A 17833-nucleotide genomic window follows, 5' to 3' on the forward strand; every position below is an offset into this window, starting at 1 on the left:
TCGTAGAAAGAAATAGTTATAATTTTCTCAAATTAACTTACCTTTCACAATCTCTCCACAGCCTGTTTATTATTTTGTCACAAAAACTTCAAAATAATTTTTCTTCTAAATGTGTGTATGGTTCCATTTACTTCCAACCATACCATTTACTTACAGTTTAATAAGTAAAACTCTTTAATTAAAATATTTTAGAAGTCAAATTATAAACTTACTCTGGTCTTGTTCCTGTTTTATCACCTAGAAAATTGAAAAAGCTTCGTGTAAAAATATGCTATTTATCAGTGTATTCCAAATACAAGTTTTAAGCTAACACAAACGAAGGTAAAAGTTGAAATGGTTAAGGATTTCTTAGACTGCCTCTTAAACAGTATGTGATGTCATGACTTGTCACACTCTAATCACAGCGTTACAGACATATATATAACTGTTTTTATGTACATATAAACAGTTATGCAGCTGATTTGCAGGTGTTTCTTTCAAGGGAAAGAACCTTCCTTTTTCAACTATCTTCCCTGAAGAATCTCCTTGCTGAGGAGTTTAACTCCTAAGAGTTTTATTTGACACTTTTTTAAGGCCCTATTATCAGGCTGCTCTATCTGAGTAAAAAAATAAGCTGCTAAAACATCTAAGGCTATTTTTGAATTATGGAATTACTATAAAGAAAATTAAATAAAAACAAGAAAGGACCTTGTGTTTATAATTTTTCATTCAAAGAAAAATAAATCCAAATCTTCTAATGTTAAAAGGATTTTATCAACTTTTAGGATAGTAATTCACCATATCATAGTATCTTCTAATAATAAAATCCATGTCCAATTAAAAAATTCCATACAGACATAGGACACTTAATATCCTACAACTTCATGCATTATGTCATTCTAAGCTCTTCAAAGAGGTTCAGTGCAGTATGTATGTACGCACTCCGGAGGAACATGCTTTCATCAGAACAAATCACACACAGAGCCAACACCACAAAAAAAAAAAAAAAGAAAACTTCACAATGCATTTGGATTGGAAAAAATTTTTTAAAGAATATTAGGCATGCCAAGGGCACAGCAAGAAGGGCATTTTCATACTGGTTGGTGAGTAAATCTTTTTGGAAAGCACTTTCACAATATATACAATGGGACTCCAAAATGTCCCTCCCTTTAAGCCCATGATTCAATTTCTAGGTATTTGCCTTAAGGAAATGACCAAAATATGAACAAAAACTCATAATAAAATCAAAGAGCATTTTCTGTGTGCTTGGCTCTGCTAAGGTTTTACAATGCTCAAACCTACCCCATGAAACAGGGACTGTTATTTCCCCTACTTCATTAAGCACCAGGAGGATAAAAGAGCTTGAATACGGTCACAGAGCTTGTGAACAGCTGAGCCAGGATCTATAGCCAGCAAACAGGCTGGCCACCACACCACACTGCCTCTCTCTGCAAGGGTGCCCAGTACAGTGACACTTCCCAAAGCAAAGGTCTGGAGACAAACACTGACTGGAGGATGGTGGCTGACTGAATGATGACATATCCATTCATAACTGACGATAAGCACATTAAAATATTTGTAAAGAATTACTGACTGATTAAAACTTGCGATACATTACACAAGAAAGAACAGGTTACAAAACAACACATGGATCATGGTCCCAATTTTTAAAATGTGTATAATATATGCGTTCAGATAGTTACATAAGACAAAGGCACATACAAATCTGAGTCCTTTACAAAAATAAAATCTTAAATGCATAACACACAAAATTTGTGAAATATAATGCAAACTTAAAAATTTCCCTACTGAATATTTAACTAATTTTTCAGACACAGGAATTTAATTCCCTCAATAGGACTGTTAGAATGTAAAATTACAGTAACATTACTTACTCTTCTTGTCCGATGAGCTACTAAAATCTATACCTCCGAGGCCTTCATTACCAGCAGCTGAAGTAGCTGCTGTAGTTCCCAGAGTCAGGCCTAAAGCACTTTGTCCAAGTCCTACAAACAAGCCAAACATCACTGATAAAGTTCCTCACCCTAATATATAATGACTTCCCCGAATGACCAACACACTCAACACCTTTAAGTTGGATCCCAGCTTATCATCACGCTTGACTTAGACAAATAAAAAGAAACAAGTCCAGAGCATGCTTTGGACAAAGACTGATAATCTCACTTGTATTCAGTGCTGTATGTAGTTTGGATGATGTGATTTTTATCAAGAGGGCCAGAATATATCTGTTAACTGATATTCATGGACACTAGATTTTATTTGATATTTTTAAACCGTATCAAAGTAGTTTTAGTGTGCACATTTTTCAGGTGATTACTTGTCTTCCAATCATGCTTTGGAATTCTATACTTCAAAATCATCCAGTATTGGATGTATAAATTAACCTGATGGGGGAAATAAGGTATACAGTCAAATCTTCAAATTGTACATTTTAAATATCTTACAGTTTTACCTGTCAATTATATTTCAAAGCTGGGGAAAAAGAAATAATCTAGCATGAATTTATAAGGTTTTTAGTATAATACAAAGCAAAGAGTTTTACTATTAATGAAATTTAAAGAACTGATAGAAACTTGCAGTCGAAAAATTGAAATTTCACATTCTCAAGTTCTTTTGATTAAACACACAAACAAAAAAAAAGACTTCACCTATTTAAATTCTACTTCACAGACAAAAGTCGTGGAAGAGCTAGACTACAGTTAATCTTAAGTCATCAACGTATATCTGTGAATCAAGTCAAAACTTCAAAGACCCTGCCCTGGTAAATCATTTAAGTCCACGCATTCTCAAGCTGACATAAGTGTGTTCTTTTTAGACAAGACTCTATTTACTTTAAAAACAGAAAACAGCAGGATGTACTGGATAAGAGCATGGGATAAATGAAAACTGGATTTAAATCCTGACAATGTGTGGGAAACACACAGCTGGATAAATGTTATGAATTTTTAAAAAAATCAATAGCACTTTTAGGTTAACATTAACATAGAGTAAACACTGAATGCTGTGTCAACCAAAACTCAACATCGAGATACAAAAGCAACCCTGACTCTTCTATTGTTTTTGTGTTTTGATCTCACTGGAATCTTTGGGAAAGATGTTTAAATATTTATCCTGCAAAGAAATGTATGCTACAGTAAGCCAGTGATTTGGTTAAGAGAAGATACTCACCAAAAAAAAAAGAGACATCTACAAAACTAATAAAATCATTTAATACTTGCTTTTAATGTCTTGCTTCAAAGCACTCTAATACCCTTTCCTAACATCTGTAACAAAAAGCCATTCCCAGAACCCGGTCAGGGTCAGGAGGTCAAGTTCTCTCACAGTGAATTTAGAGGCTAAACAATTCAGTACTATCCAAGTGCCATTTATTCAAAAGATAAGTTTCTCTGGAACAGTTTACTGACTCTTGAAACAGGTCCTTCTTTGTCTCCTTATCTAGTCATGCTGAGAAAATGTATTTCTAAAATATGGCAAAGATATCCAACTATGTATGAAAAAATTTATCATTCACTCTTCTGGAGAGTAGGTATCACCACTTACCTGATGTTGCTGTGCTTGTACCTTGGAAAAGTGAGCCTCCCAAACCAGTCAAGGCCCCCCCTAAAGAGAGGCCTGTTGAGGCAGTGGTAGTTGTGGCTGCTGTTCCACTCAAGTTATTCAGGGTAAATCCTGTGGATGCTATAAAAAATGAAAACTGTAAGACTTCAAAAAGAAACATCATTTCTAAGAACATCATAGAAAATACAAAGCATTTTCTTAAACCGATGTCAAGATAAAACTGGCTCTTGGGGAAAACTATTCACTAAAGATAACATTAAATATACTTAATAATAGAGAGAAATATTACCTTTAAAACAAAAACCAGTGACAAGCATAAGCTTTGGTTAATACCAGCATGGTATCAGGTGAGAGAGTACAGACAGTAGTAGTTTTCAACCCAGACTACCAGCTCCACACTCAAAACCAGATGACTCCTAACCAGGCAAGGTTTATGCAGTCTTTATCCTTCCCTGTCGCCAGAATGTTCCTTGAGAACAAAGCAGACAGGAACAGATTCATGCATGACCTCTCATCCAGTACCCCGCTTTGCTCTGTAAAGAGACCAACTTCCAAGAGGGCCTTTGCTGCTTTAATGCTCAAGGCAGATCTTCACAAACCAGTAATTCAGTGCGTCAACACTGCTGAATGACTGAAATAAAAACTTTCCCCAACTGAAGTTACCTTTTCTAAAGGTGGACACCTGTGTTCACTAACTGAATGAAATGAGAATACAACTAGAAAATGCCACTATTCTCCATCAGCCTCACCTGCAGGAGTGGATGTCAGTGCAGACGAGAGCGTGAGACCGCTGGCCGAGGTAGAGGCGATGGGCAGCGCAAAGGGCGTGGCGGACGCTGCGGGTTTACTGAAGCCTAAACTGAAGCCTATCGTAGATGCAGATGTCGTGGCTGCCGTTCCTGTTTTAAAAAGAATCCCGTCTTACCGTAATCATATGTATATCGGTATCAATCAGGACCCTAAAAGTCTAAGATCCTACTTTGTGTAGATAGAACAGATATATGCACTTATAAACAAAGAGAGAAATCATTCACCAAATCACAGTGAACACCGAAGAGGAAAATCCAACTGAGGCGGTGATACTGGAATTCACCTTCTGCCCCACCTCCAGATTTACCTAGAATAGCGCTTCCCCTCCTTTTTTTTTTATACTCAACAGAAAAAGTCTTCCTTCTCCAAGACTAAATTCAAACACCTCCTCTGCTGCTGGCAACGCTCCTCCTCTGCTCCTCTGTCAGTGCCCAGCTGCCTCTCTTCTCCTCCCCATTCCGCTCCTCCAGTCCCTCCTGTCTGTCTCCTTCCTCAGTTCACTTCTCTTAAAGTACAGCTGATTTAACAATGATTCAAGTGTACAGCAAAGTGATTCAGTTTTATAAATACATACTTTTTTTCTTCAGGTTCTTTTCCATTACAGGTTATGATGAGACACTGAATTTAGTTCCCCGTTCTGTCTACTGATACTTCACATATACTAGTTGTGTATCTCTGTTCACTTACTAAATCATACTCTATCTGGCTCCATTTTTGCTCTCTCACTTTCTAAAACATCCTGCCCACATTCAGAATCTCAACTGTAGGTTCATGGGTCCAAGTCGATATCTATCTGAGTCTCCAAAGCTATCTCTGCCTTATGTCCCTCTGGACTCTACATGTCTCCCTATAAAAACTTCCCTAAATTCCCCACAGTCAACTGGGTTGCTAAAGCCGGAGACCATGAACATCCATGATATACTTTCTCTCCCCTGCATTCTGTCAATTCTACTTCAGAGATACCACCACCTCCAGCACATTCCGCTAAAACTCAATATTCAAAGCATCATGCAGACTCAAGGCCACAGCCAGAAGCAGTAGCTCAAAATTATTACACAAAGTAATTATGAATGACCTGCATTTTGGCTTCTCCTGAAAACTGAGAGAAAAGAAGCCAGAAACCATGCTCCTGGCTTGCCCCTGCCACAACTGGAGTCCCTGCCAGGGTAATGTGCTTCAGACCCACATAGGTTCTAAAATCTCACAAGAGGAGCCAACTGCTTGACCGTGTAACCAATCCTGTCTAAAACTTCAGTGGTAAACAGACATGCTTTCTGTGGATAGTAGGCAAGCAGCATCCAAGTAAAGAAAGTCCACAAATCTTTATTTCAATTTTAAACCTACATTTAACTAAATGAATTAACTTTTGTGGTTCCTGTCCTCTCATCTTTTTGCATTATTCCCTGGCATCAAGGTCAACCCTGCTACCCTCATTCCATAGTATAGAGCTGGAAGGGAATCTAAAACCTTTCATCCCTCCTTTGATAGATAACTAAAAGCTGCCAGATAGGCGATGGCACCCCACTCCAGTGCTCTTGCCTGGAAAATCCCATGGACGGAGGAGCCTGGTGGGCTGCAGTCCATGGGGTCTCGAGGAGTCGGACACAACTGAGCGACTTCACTCTCACTTTTCACTTTCATGCATTGGAGAAGGCAATGGCAACCCACTCCAGTGTTCTTGCCTGGAGAATTCCAGGGATGGCGGAGTCTGGTGGGCTGCCGTCTATGGGGTCACAGAGTCGGACACGACTAACGTGACTTAGCTGCAGCATGACTGTCTAAGGCCTCACAACTGTTTAGAGGTACAACCAGCGTTTAATTCCAAGACTTTTGGCCTAAAATTTGGTACCTTTTTTCCATTAAAAGGGCTTAAATGACTGAAAAATATAACTGTGAAATAAAGTTTGACCAAAAAAATCTGTATTTAAAATTTTTTCTGAATTAGAAAAGGATTACACAGTCATCGATTTTTTTATTTTTTAAACACTCAAGTAATGAAAGGTTCTTTGAGAAATCGGCATCTGTTATCTGTATCAGGTCTTCACACGCTGTCTTCTACAGCCCAACTCTGAGAGAGATCAGGAAAGAGCAGGAAACCACAGATCTAGGACCTCCCCTCAGAAACCCTTACCCAAAGTTAATCCTGTAGTTATAGTTGTTGTTATTGCTGGGGACAAAAAGAGAAATAAGCTTGAATCATCAGTGGAAGACTGCACTCCTTTGCCCTCTCATAGGGGAGGATTTGAAATCACCCTGAGGGAGCTGTAACACTGCTGGTGAGGCTGAGGAGCAACAGTGTCTTCCACCACAATCACGATCTAACACTAGTGTTCTTCCTACAGCATTGGTTCCCTTATTACAAGCTGTATATAGTTTGGTTAATTAGGGACTGAGTTGTAAAATGCAAGGACTACTGCCTATAAGAAAATCAGGCAAGGAGAATAAAAAAGCTACTCCCAACAAAACACCAGCACTGCCTCAAGAGGCACGCTCATGGTACTCCCACGGTCCTTCCACGGCCTCTGTGTGGCTGTGGGAAGTGCCACAGTAAGGCTGGCAGCTCAACACCAAAGGCGGCAACAGAGACCAAGAGGCTCTGAGGGCAAAGGACAAAGGCAAGCAAGGAAGCAAACTTTTAAATGGTGGCACCAGTGAAACGTATTTTTGGCTTATAACAAAATATATTTTTTTATTATTATTAAAATGTCTACCAGAAAGCTTTACCTCCTGCCCTTTCCCACTGAAACTATTGTTTGTAATAGTAAAAAGAAAATCTAAGACATCTCTTAGGGATGTAAATTATAATGTTACAGCAAAATAGGAAGCTGACTGTCCCACATATCCTAAATTAATGTCCAAACTCTAAACATGACTTAATCTTCACTAACGTAAAATACAAACTTAATCTAACAAACTTTAGAATTACTTTAATTCATTATATTTAAAAAGATTTATTTTCTTTCATCCTTAGATGTACGTGTGTTGTCCCTCCTTCACGGAAGTAAATCACAGTTAATGGCTGGCCCTATTTCTGGCCCTTAACCCCACATCCCTGTATGGCTTTTCCTATCAGTATTTGCTATTTTTTTTAAGTCTACCACCAATGATGATTCTTGTAAAGGGGGAAGACAGAGGACAGAACCTGCAAAGAATGAATATCCCAAACCCACTCCCTGAGAATGTGATGATCCCCCTTACCTGTGCTCGTTCCTCCTAGAGTGAACCCCGTGGCAGGTTTAGATCCGAAGAGGCTGGTTCCAAATCCACCAGAAGCAGATGTCGTAGCTGGAGTGGTGGTGCTCCCAAGGGTCCCAAAATTGAGCCCCACAGTAGGGTTGCTTGTTTATAAAAAAACACAAAGTAAAGTCTACTAGAGCCAGTACTTGTTTAAGAGAAATGCAAGCTAGCTCTTCGAAGTTAGTATCTCACACATCTCCACAGGGTACAAAAATAACTAACAATTTACCTTTAACCAACCAAGCTCAAATATTTTTCTGTTCTCTTTAATAATAAGCCCACATATAAAATTATCCCTAAAAAAAGGCAACATCATTCTTCAAGAAAAGTAGGATCTAGAGCAGCTAGGATTTCAGATCCCAAGGAGTTATAAACAGGATCACATATATTCTGCTCTCACCAGTTTTTGTTTGAAAGCTGATGTATTTTAAAACAACCATAGCAAGTTCTATAAATGTGGATGATTCTCCTTTTGAGCTAAGTATATACAATTCACACTGCTAAGCTCATTTGTCCTTCCCCAACTGCTACAGAAAACATGACGGAAACAGAAAAGTGTGTCTGAGTTGTCTCCACCACGTCTCTATCACTATATTACCACCACTGCGACTGGGGGTGAGGGACACAAACAGATGTGTCCTGGCACGAGGAACCTGCAAAGCAGAACTACCCTCTACCACGACAGTGTGAAACTGGCAGAAGTCAGCACTCTTCAGAGCCTCTGAAAGCTTAAAAAAGAGCAGCTGACAATGACAAGTAATGTGAACAAAGTTCACAGCTTTTCAACTGTTCTTAGCAAGCTGCAAAGGCTCAAATTTTCTATCTATAAATGGGAGAACAAATTATGAAAACAAGCCAAAATATCTTGACAATCTGAGACTTCAAAAACTATGTAGTAGAGTTGAGAGTGATTATAACCTGTATAACATAAAGGGAAATCCCATTTATCCCATGCCCAAATCTTTATTTCTTCTCTCTCTGTCCTTCCACATAGACATAAATGCCACAACATAACCCAAGGTCAGTTTTAAAAGAATCTTCAAAGCCTGCAGCATTTCAACTAAAGGGGCAGGCAGCAGTGACTGGGCCAGGCTCCAGTACCAGCTCTCCAACCTCCTGGCACTTGTGTGACATATCCTTTCCGAGCCTCTATCTTCTCATTAGCAAAATGGGAATAACAAGGATTTTCTATAAAGATTTAGAGATTATGAGGAGCACATTAACTTCATTCAATAAATGTTGTTGCTACTGTTATCATAAGGAGCACTTATAAATTCAACTAAACACACTATGTACAAGATATTATGCCAGGAAATCACTGTGAGAGGAATAGAGAGGGAAGAGCTTCTTAAGGAAGGAGAACTTGGGATCAATCGTCAGCACTGAGCAGGAAAAAGGAGAAGGTGCACCCTGTGTCTGTCCTCATCAGCGATGCGTGCGTGCCCCTGGTGTACAAGCACAGGGGACTTGCAGAGCAGGGCTGCAAGGCCTCACCCACAATCACAGTCAACTGAATCAAATCGAATTTTACGAAAGAGAATCAAATTAAGAAAATGTTTATTATGCTCCCTTTGCTCTGAAACAAATCAGCAACTCCATGTTTTTGCTGCTTTTCCATGAACATACAACAGATATGTAGTGAAAGTATGCACATTTAAGACAAGTATTTAAAATTTCTTGACAATTCAAGACAAGTGGAGGCACAATAAGGTGTTTCACAACTTCACAAAGTTGAAAACATTACCAAAGAAAATACAGCCAAGTGAAATCTTACTTCACCAGAGAAGAAGCAAAGGAGAAATTTCTCTGTGGCAGAGAAGTTCACTGAAAGAAAAACAGAAAGCTACCCCAGACCTAATCAATTACTGTCTTAAACAATATAATTATCTGCCAACTCCTCAAAAGAATGTGTTGTAGAAAAGTCAGAAGACGAGGCAGATCTGGAATGGAATCTTACCTTCCCTGCCGGCCTTACTGTGGACTTCAGAGCCAAACTAACAGGTGACATTTACAGAGTAAACCAGCTCATTTCACCCAGCAACGCTTTGAGATAAACAGTATGTTATCATACCCTCTTCCCAGATGTGGGAACTGAAGCTTGGAGAGTAACTTCCCCAAATTGATTTCCCAAAAGAATGCCAGGTCTCCAAACCAGTACTTCAATAGTCAGGTGTTAGACCATCTCTTCTTTTATTAATTTCCCAAGACTTTCTAAAGCTATATAAATTTTTCAAGTTTATTACTCAATCATTCAACAAGTATTTATAAAAAAAGCCCTTTTATATGGCCAGGCACTATCACAGGGTCTTGGAGTGATAAATGAGCTTAAGACCTTGCCCTCAGGAAGTTTCCAAACAGAAATATTTATCATTCACGCAGGTGGTGCTAGTGGTAAAGAACACACCTGCCAATGCAGGAGATGTAAGAGATGCAGGTTCAATTCCTGGGTCAGGAAGATCCCCTGGAGGAGTCCATGGCAACCCACTCCGGTATTCTTGTCTGGAGAATCCCACAGAGAAGCCTGCTAGGCTATATAGTCCATAGGGTTTCGACAAACGACAAACATACCAAAACAACTCGGCGCACACGTTGAACAAGTATGTACTGAGCTCCACTGTCTCTTGGAAAACCAGCATGAAAAGACCTCCACCATCATGGAGCTTACACTGTACTGCTGAGATCAGACAATAAACAAGTCAACAAAAAATGAAAAGAAATGACCATAGCTGTTTAAGTGCTTTGACATCAGGTAAGGGACGGAGACCCCTCTCGGCTGACAGGTCTTGCAAAGCCTCCCTGGGCTGTAACCACCTGAGGCCCACATGCAGGCATCAGCTCAGTACAGCAGGAGGCAGGACAATTCCAAGCAGAGGGAACTGCCCTCAAGTTGGAAGGGGTTTGGCCTTCACCTGAGGAACTGAGAAAACACCCAAGCTGTGTTTTTCAAACTAAGATCAGGATCCACCACAGGAGAATAACCAGCATTTTAAAAAAGAAAGAAAGAAAGAAAAAAAGAAAGAAACAAAAGTATCAAGTCAAAAAAGAAAAAGATCAAAAGATCAAAGTGCATAGAAAATATCAAAGTGTAAGGGTAGTATCTTGTTGAAACTTTGTTTCAGTTACTTATTGGTGTGCCTGCAGGCTTTTTTCATTTTGTTTTTTATTTTGTTTTTTGGTACAGTGTACCTATATTACTGAATTGGAGCAAACAAATGAGGTGGGCTCAGGATATCTGAAGAGGTTCCAGACCAGGTCTGGTGGACCATGGTAAGATTCATTTTTATTTCATTTGGAGAAGAACAGAAAATCATTGATGAAAGTCAATGGAAACAAAAATGTTTAATCACCCTGGCGATAATGTTGTTAGGAAAAAAAAAAAAAAAAGCTGACGTGAATGCAGCTGAGACAATTGGGATCCCAGGGAACTAATCAAAGTAGAAGATGGAAGCAGTTTTCATCTAACATGAGAAAGGTCACTGGTTGAGATATTGGCAGGAATCTTAAGTATTTTCATAAGAAAATAGCTTCAGGAAAACAGGACTTATTTTACCACCTAAAAGAGAGCCTATTACATACCAGCCTGTTCTACAAATGACAAGAGCCTACAAGAGGGTGGTGTCTCTAGAAGTAAAGCAAATGGAAAGTGAAGCATTAAAAAGATCAGGCCTTACTGATTATGAGGGAAAGAGCTATTAAGGAAAACTCCAGATTTCTGACCTCACTGCATAGTCTGTGCCCCCTCCCTTTTGGTACAGACAAAGCTATAGGTTTTATTTTGGTGTGTTTTTTTGGCCTTGATAATCTACAACCACATTCTTCAAGTTTCAGGAGTTATCTTGTAATTCATTCTGCACACGCCTCTTGATTTAATGATCTCTTCCATTTTTGTATTCAGAAGACTGAGTTTAAGATTAAATCTCACATCATTAAAAAGATCTTTATCTTAATTGCCTCTTTCTGGAGATCAAAGCCAAATGGTTGTCACACTTTGGGGCGGGTTGGGGGCGGGGTGCGGTAGTGAGCAGCAGGCTCCAGAAAAACGAAGACGATGGTGCCTACATTTTACAAGCCAAGTAAAAAACAATGCCAATCGACACAACGCCCTCACCTGCGTTATACTAATTTGCAGAGACTGTTCGAAATTACCGCCAATAAGTGCTGTAACAAGTATTTGAAACAAACAAAAAACCCCACAAAAGCTCAGATAGGGTTCCATGAAGCACAAAAGGTTTGAAACAGTGTTTAAAATAACCTGGAAATCATTAACGACCCAAACCACACATCCTGCAACGGCGTCTCAATTACCGGGGACAAACTTGACCTTGTCCCCCCCTTAATATTTCCTACTGTCTTTTTCTAACCCCAACAAGCTGAGATCCACTCAGCCGCTCGACATTCAACGGGCGCCGCAGTAGAGCGCCGGGATGGGCCCAGAGAAGCCGCGATGCCGCCGCCGAGCATCCCCACCCAGGCCGCCCGCGAACCCCAGGCCGTCCCCAGCCTCTTAAGGCGCTCCCACAGGCCCTTTGTCCCCCAGGCCGCCCCCCACAGGCCCCTCGCCCCCAAGGTCGCCCCCCATAGACCCCTCTTCCCCCAGGCCGCCCCCACAGGCCCCTCGCCCCCCAGAGACCACTTGTCCTCTAGGTCGCCCCTCACAGGCCCCTCGTCCCCCAGGCCCCTCGGCCCTCAGGCTGCCTCCCGCAGGCCCCCACCCCCACTCGCCCCCGCCTTCAGGCCCCAGCCCCCGAGGCCGCCTGCCCCCAGCCCAGCCGGGAAAGAGGCCGCTCGCGCTTACCTGGACGTCCCGGTCCCGAAGGAGAAACCTCCGCCCGTGCCGCTCCCGCCAGCGGCCACGGTGGAGGAACCCAGCGTGCTGCTCCCGAAGGAGAACCCTGTGGACATGGCTACGGGCTCCGCGCGCCGTCGGCAAGCTAAAGGGTCGCCACGCCGTTCCCGCCTCAAGGCCCAGGTGGGCCCGGCAGCATCGCTCCCGCCCAGCCGCGACCTGGCGCGAACGCCGAGCCCCGCAGCCGCGAAGACAGGCTTGAGGTGGGTGGAGGCCGCGCCGCGCACGTCTGAGCTGGTCGCGCGCACGGACCTCCGGAAGCGCGCCCGCCGCGCAGGGGCTGCTGGGAAGGGGCGGGACCAGCGCGCCGCGCAAGGCGCCCTGGGACGGACGGGGGGGTTGTGCCTGCAAGTCCCGCTGGGATAGTGCTTTGGTTTCAGTTCAGTTTTGCGTTTATTTCTTTGGTGTATGGCTGTTGAATCTCAGTCAGTTCAGTTCAGTCGCTCTTTGCGACCCCATGGACTGCAGCACGCCAGGCCTCCCTGTCCATCACCGACTCCCGGAGTTTAAGTCGGTGATGCCCTTCAACCATCTCATCCTCTGTCCTCCCCTTCTCCCGCCCTCAATCTTTCCCAGCACCAGGGTCTTTTCAAACGAATAAGCTCTCCGCATCAGGTGGCCAAAGTATTGGAGCTTCAGCTTTCGCATCAGTCCTTCCAGTGAATATTCAGAACTGATTTCTTTGGGGATGGATTGGTTGGATCTCCTTGCAGCCAAAGGGACCACCAAGAGTCTTCTCCAACATCACAGTTCAAAAGCATCGGCGCTCAGCTTTCTTGAATCTCAGTTATTGCTTATATCTTTGCCGCCTGCCAGGGAAGATGCGCAGTGGACCGGACAAAAAAGTTCCGAAGCGAGAACGATGTAAGGGTTCCGTAAGCAAACCTTACACATAAGGAAAACGGGGTTTTAAAGAGGAGATTCCCTCCGGCAGGAGGATGAGGAAAGGCTTGCGGGCTGTGGTGCATTTGAGGTCCACCAAATCCAGGTGCACCTTGTTTTTCCATCAGAGGTTGTCACGTTACTCTTGCAAAGGATTTTCCTACCTGTTGTTTTTTCCAGTAAAATACAGTTTATAAGCAACCGCTGTATTTGCTTTCCAAAACAATTCCCACCAGGACACTGCCTTGATCAGAAACCCAATGACTCCTTCCTTGAGGTACTCAGTGGCTTATAAGTGACGTCTCTTTATAACCTGAAATCCCACAGCTCCCCTTAATGCAGCATTTTCTCCTGCCTTGAGCTTGAGCAACCTGACACGCTCTGAACTGTGTCCCTCCGCAACTCACATGTTGAAAACGTAATCCCCAATGTCCTGGTAGTTATTTGAGATGGAGCCTTTGGGAGGCAATGGCTGGATGGCATCACCGACTCGGTGGACATGAGTTTGGGTGAACTCTGGGAGTTGGTGATGGAGAGGGAGGCCTGGCGTGCTGCAGTTCATGCGGTCGCAAAGAGTCAGACACGACTGAGCGACTGACTGAACTGAACTGAAGGCTTAAATGAGGTCGTGAGAGTGGGACCCCATGACAGGACTGGTTCCCTGATAATGAGACACCAGATACAACACTGTAAAGCAAATATGTGTCTGTGCGTGTGCATTCGAAATGTTTAGTGGATCGGTCCTGTTGGGCTCTGCGACCCCATGGACTGTAGCCCGCCAGGCTCCTCTCCATAGGATTTTCCAGGCAAGAATACTGGAGTGGGTTCTGATTCCCTTCTCCAAGGGATCTTCCCAACCCAGGGATGGAACCCGCCTCTCCTGCATTGGCAGGTGGATTCTTTACCACAGAGCCACCTGGGAAGTCAAAGCAACTATACTTCAATAAAAATTAATTTTAAAAATGAGGAAGACTTATTTTAAAGGAAAAAAATTTGTTTTTAATTTATAAAAGTTCTATTTGGTTCTTCTTCATGTCTGCTAGATCATTAAGAAACTATTTTTTTTTCCCCATACACTGCAGATATTTTCATCATGTCTGATCTCTTTAAACATAATGAGCATTTTTTTTTTTACAAGCTAAGCCTGGTAATTATAAACACTTATTGCCGCTTATGCTGTTCTTACAAATTATCTCTTTAAGAATTGTTTCCTCTTGTGCTAGTTTTTATGGTGGCTAACGATTTTCCCTGGAAAATTAATTGTTAGGGTTATTTAAAATTTATTACAGAGTGGCATTTCGCGCACACACACACACACACACACACACACACAGGATTTGTGTTTGCTATGCTAACATTCCTTGCTGTCCTTCAGTTGCTAAGTCCAACTCTTTGCTACCCCATGGACTGCAACACGTCAGGCTTCCTTGTCCTCCATCATCTCCCAGAGTTTGCTCAAACTCGTGTCCATTGAGTCGGTGATGCCATGCAACGATCTCATCCTCTGTTGCCCTCACATTCCTAGGCACTAATCCCAAATGTTTAAAAATACATTCACAACCTGAAAGTTTTTTTGAAAGTCTTTTAGGTGGGATGAATCTAGGTTATATAAATTTATTCAATGATCTTTTTAGTTCAGTTAGTTCAGTCGCTCATTCGTGTCTGACTCTTTGCGACCCCATGAATTGCAGCACGCCAGGCCTCCCTGTCCATCACCAACTCCCGGAGTTCACTCAGATTCACGTCCATCGAGTCAGTGATGCCATCCAGCCATCTCATCCTCTGTCGTCCCCTTCTCCTGCCCCCAATCCCTCCCAGCATCAGAGTCTTTTCCAGTGAGTTAACTCTTCACATGAGGTGGCCAAAGTACTGGAGTTTCAGCTTTAGCATCATTCTTTCCAAAGAAATCCCAGGGCTGATCTCCTTCAGAATGGATTGGTTAGATCTCCTTGCAGTACAAGGGACTCTCAAGAGTCTTCTCCAACACCACAGTTCAAAAGCATCAATTCTTCGGCACTCAGCTTTCTTCACAGTCCAACTCTCACATCCATACATGACTACTGGAAAAACCATAGCCTTGACTAGACGGACCTTAGCCGGCAAAGTAATGTCTCTGCTTTTGAATATGCTATCTAGGTTGATCATAACTTTTCTTCCAAGGAGTAAGCGTCTTTTAATTTCATGGCTGCAATGGGATGAATCTAGGTTATATAAATTTATTCAATGACCTTTTTAGGTAAAGGTAAAATGTTAAGGTAAATTTCCTGCAGTATTCTGGGCACTGGATTGGTTGAGACTCCTTCTGGTCCTGGCTTCACATAGGTAGAATCTCCCATTGTGCTCCCTTCCTGAGGTGGGCCCTATACTTTGACTCCTGGACTTTGGGTGATTCGAGAGTGTCAAAAGAGGTACTAAATTCACCTGGTTTGGAAATGGCCCTTTGGCAGGAATTTCTGCCTCCTGCTTACCTTTCTGCATACACACTTTCCTTTCTATTTTGCACTTGTAAGTCCTCACTCTCTTCTTAGTTATTTGGTACTTTATGGAATTTGATTTTCTATTTTATTTATTCATTCATACATTTATTTTGGCCATGTTGGGAGGTATATGGGATCTTAGCTCCCCCACCAGGGATCAAATCTGCACCACCTGCATTGGAAGGGCAAAATCTTAACTGCTGGGTTGCCAAGGAAGTCCCTTGATTTTCTATTTTAGATATGATTTTACTTTTTTTTTTTTTTAAAAAAAAGCACAGACTCATTTCCTAGCCTATCAAATTACCACAAATGAAACTTTTAATGGATTTTGAAAAACAAATCAATACAGAACAGTGTTAAGAATACAGACTCTAGAGTCAGACTGTCTGGCTTTACCTCTGGAATCTAGGCTTTATCTGCTGCATTATGTTGGGCAAGTTACTTTATTGTATTTCACTTTCATCTTTAAAATGAGAAGGATAATAGTATTTTCCCCATAATACAGATAAAGCACTTAGTGCTCTTCCTGCCACCTGGTAATTAAAGTGTTAGTATTGTTACTTCTCTGAGAACTGAAAAAAGAGAAGATGAGAAATGATAAGAGAAGAGAAGGGGGAGATAGAGTTTTGATGGTATGTGTATGAGGATGTGAAATGGAGAAAATGACAAAACCTTGGGGAAAAATAATACAGAGAAAGGTTTTTACTTGCTTGGACTCATCACATAATTTTTAAGAGATGATGATATTAAACTGTGGAGATACCACACTTTACATCGCAATCCCATAATACTGGAGATTGTGCTGGATTCAGATAAGACTACATAAAATACATCTGATTATTCCTTAACCTAGACTCATCTACTTCCGTTTTATTGGCTACACCAAAGCCTTTGACTGTGTGGGTCACAACAAACTGGAAAATTCTTAAAGAGGTGGGAATACCAGACCAGCTTACCTGCCTCCTGAGAAACCTATATGCAGGTCAAAAAGCAACAGTTAGAACTGAACATGGAACAACACACTGCTTCCAAATCGGGAAAGGAGTACATCAAGGCTGTATATTGTCACCCTACTTATTTAACTTATATGCAGAGTACAACATGCAAAATGCCAGGCTGGGTGAAGCACAAGCTGGAACCAAGATTGCCAGGAGAAATATCAATAACCTCAGATATGCAGATGACACCACCCTTATGGCAGAAAGTGAAGAGGAACTAAAGAGCCTCTTGATGAAAGTGAAAGAGAAGAGTGAAAATGTTGGCTTAAAGCTCAACATTCAGAAAACGAAGATCATGGCATCCAGTCCCATCACTTCACAGCAAATAGATGGGGAAATAATGGAAACAGTGAGAGATTTTATTTGGGGGGACTCCAAAATCACTGAAGATGGTGACTGCAGCCATGAAATTAAAAGATGCTTGCTCCTTGGAAGAAAAGCTATGACAAACCTAGGCAGTATATTGAAAAACAGAGACATTACTTTGCCAGCAAAGGCCCGTCTAGTCAAAGCTATGGTTTTTCCAGTATTCATGTATGGATATGAGAGTTGGGCTACAGAGAAAGCTGAGCGCCAAAGAATTGATGCTTTTGAACTGTGGTGTTGGAGAAGACTCTTGAGAGTCCCTTGGAGTTCAAGGAGATCCAACAAGTCCATCCTAAAGGAGATCAGTCCTGAATATTCATTGGAAGGACTGATGCTGCAGCTGAAACTCCAATACTTCGGCCACCTGATGCGAAGAGCTGACTTATTTGCAAAGACCCTGATGCTGGGAAAGATTGAAGGCGGGAGAAGGGGACGAGATGAGATGAGATGGCCGGATGGCATCACCAACTCAATGGACACGAGTTTGAGTAAACTCCAGGAGTTAGTGATGGACAGGGAGGGCTGGCGTGCTGCAGTCCATGGGATCGCAAAGAGTCGGACACGACTGATCGACTGAACTGAACTGCGATTCTCCTGAAAGAGCTGCAGCTCAGACAAAAGAGGAAGTATGGAGATTTGGTGCCGTCCCCTGATATGGT

The 17833-nt window shown here is 42.0% G+C and overlaps 1 protein-coding gene across 1 annotated transcript in view; it reads right to left on the reverse strand.

Moving 5' to 3' along the window:
* NUP58 (nucleoporin 58) overlaps nucleotides 1-12626 on the reverse strand; it is a 30032-nt gene extending 17406 nt beyond the window's left edge. Inside the window, exons 1-6 of the mRNA XM_052649945.1 lie at nucleotides 12401-12626; nucleotides 7567-7706; nucleotides 4308-4457; nucleotides 3541-3678; nucleotides 1875-1985; nucleotides 213-237 (exon numbers count right to left, since the gene is read on the reverse strand). Of these exons, the coding sequence (XP_052505905.1) occupies nucleotides 213-237; nucleotides 1875-1985; nucleotides 3541-3678; nucleotides 4308-4457; nucleotides 7567-7706; nucleotides 12401-12507 (671 nt within the window). The 5' untranslated portion in view covers nucleotides 12508-12626. The remainder of the gene's footprint in view (nucleotides 1-212; nucleotides 238-1874; nucleotides 1986-3540; nucleotides 3679-4307; nucleotides 4458-7566; nucleotides 7707-12400) is intronic.
* Between the last annotated feature and the right edge of the window lie 5207 nt (nucleotides 12627-17833).

This window comes from Budorcas taxicolor, chromosome 12 (assembly GCF_023091745.1).
Source record: "Budorcas taxicolor isolate Tak-1 chromosome 12, Takin1.1, whole genome shotgun sequence".
NCBI classification, from domain to species: domain Eukaryota; kingdom Metazoa; phylum Chordata; class Mammalia; order Artiodactyla; family Bovidae; genus Budorcas; species Budorcas taxicolor.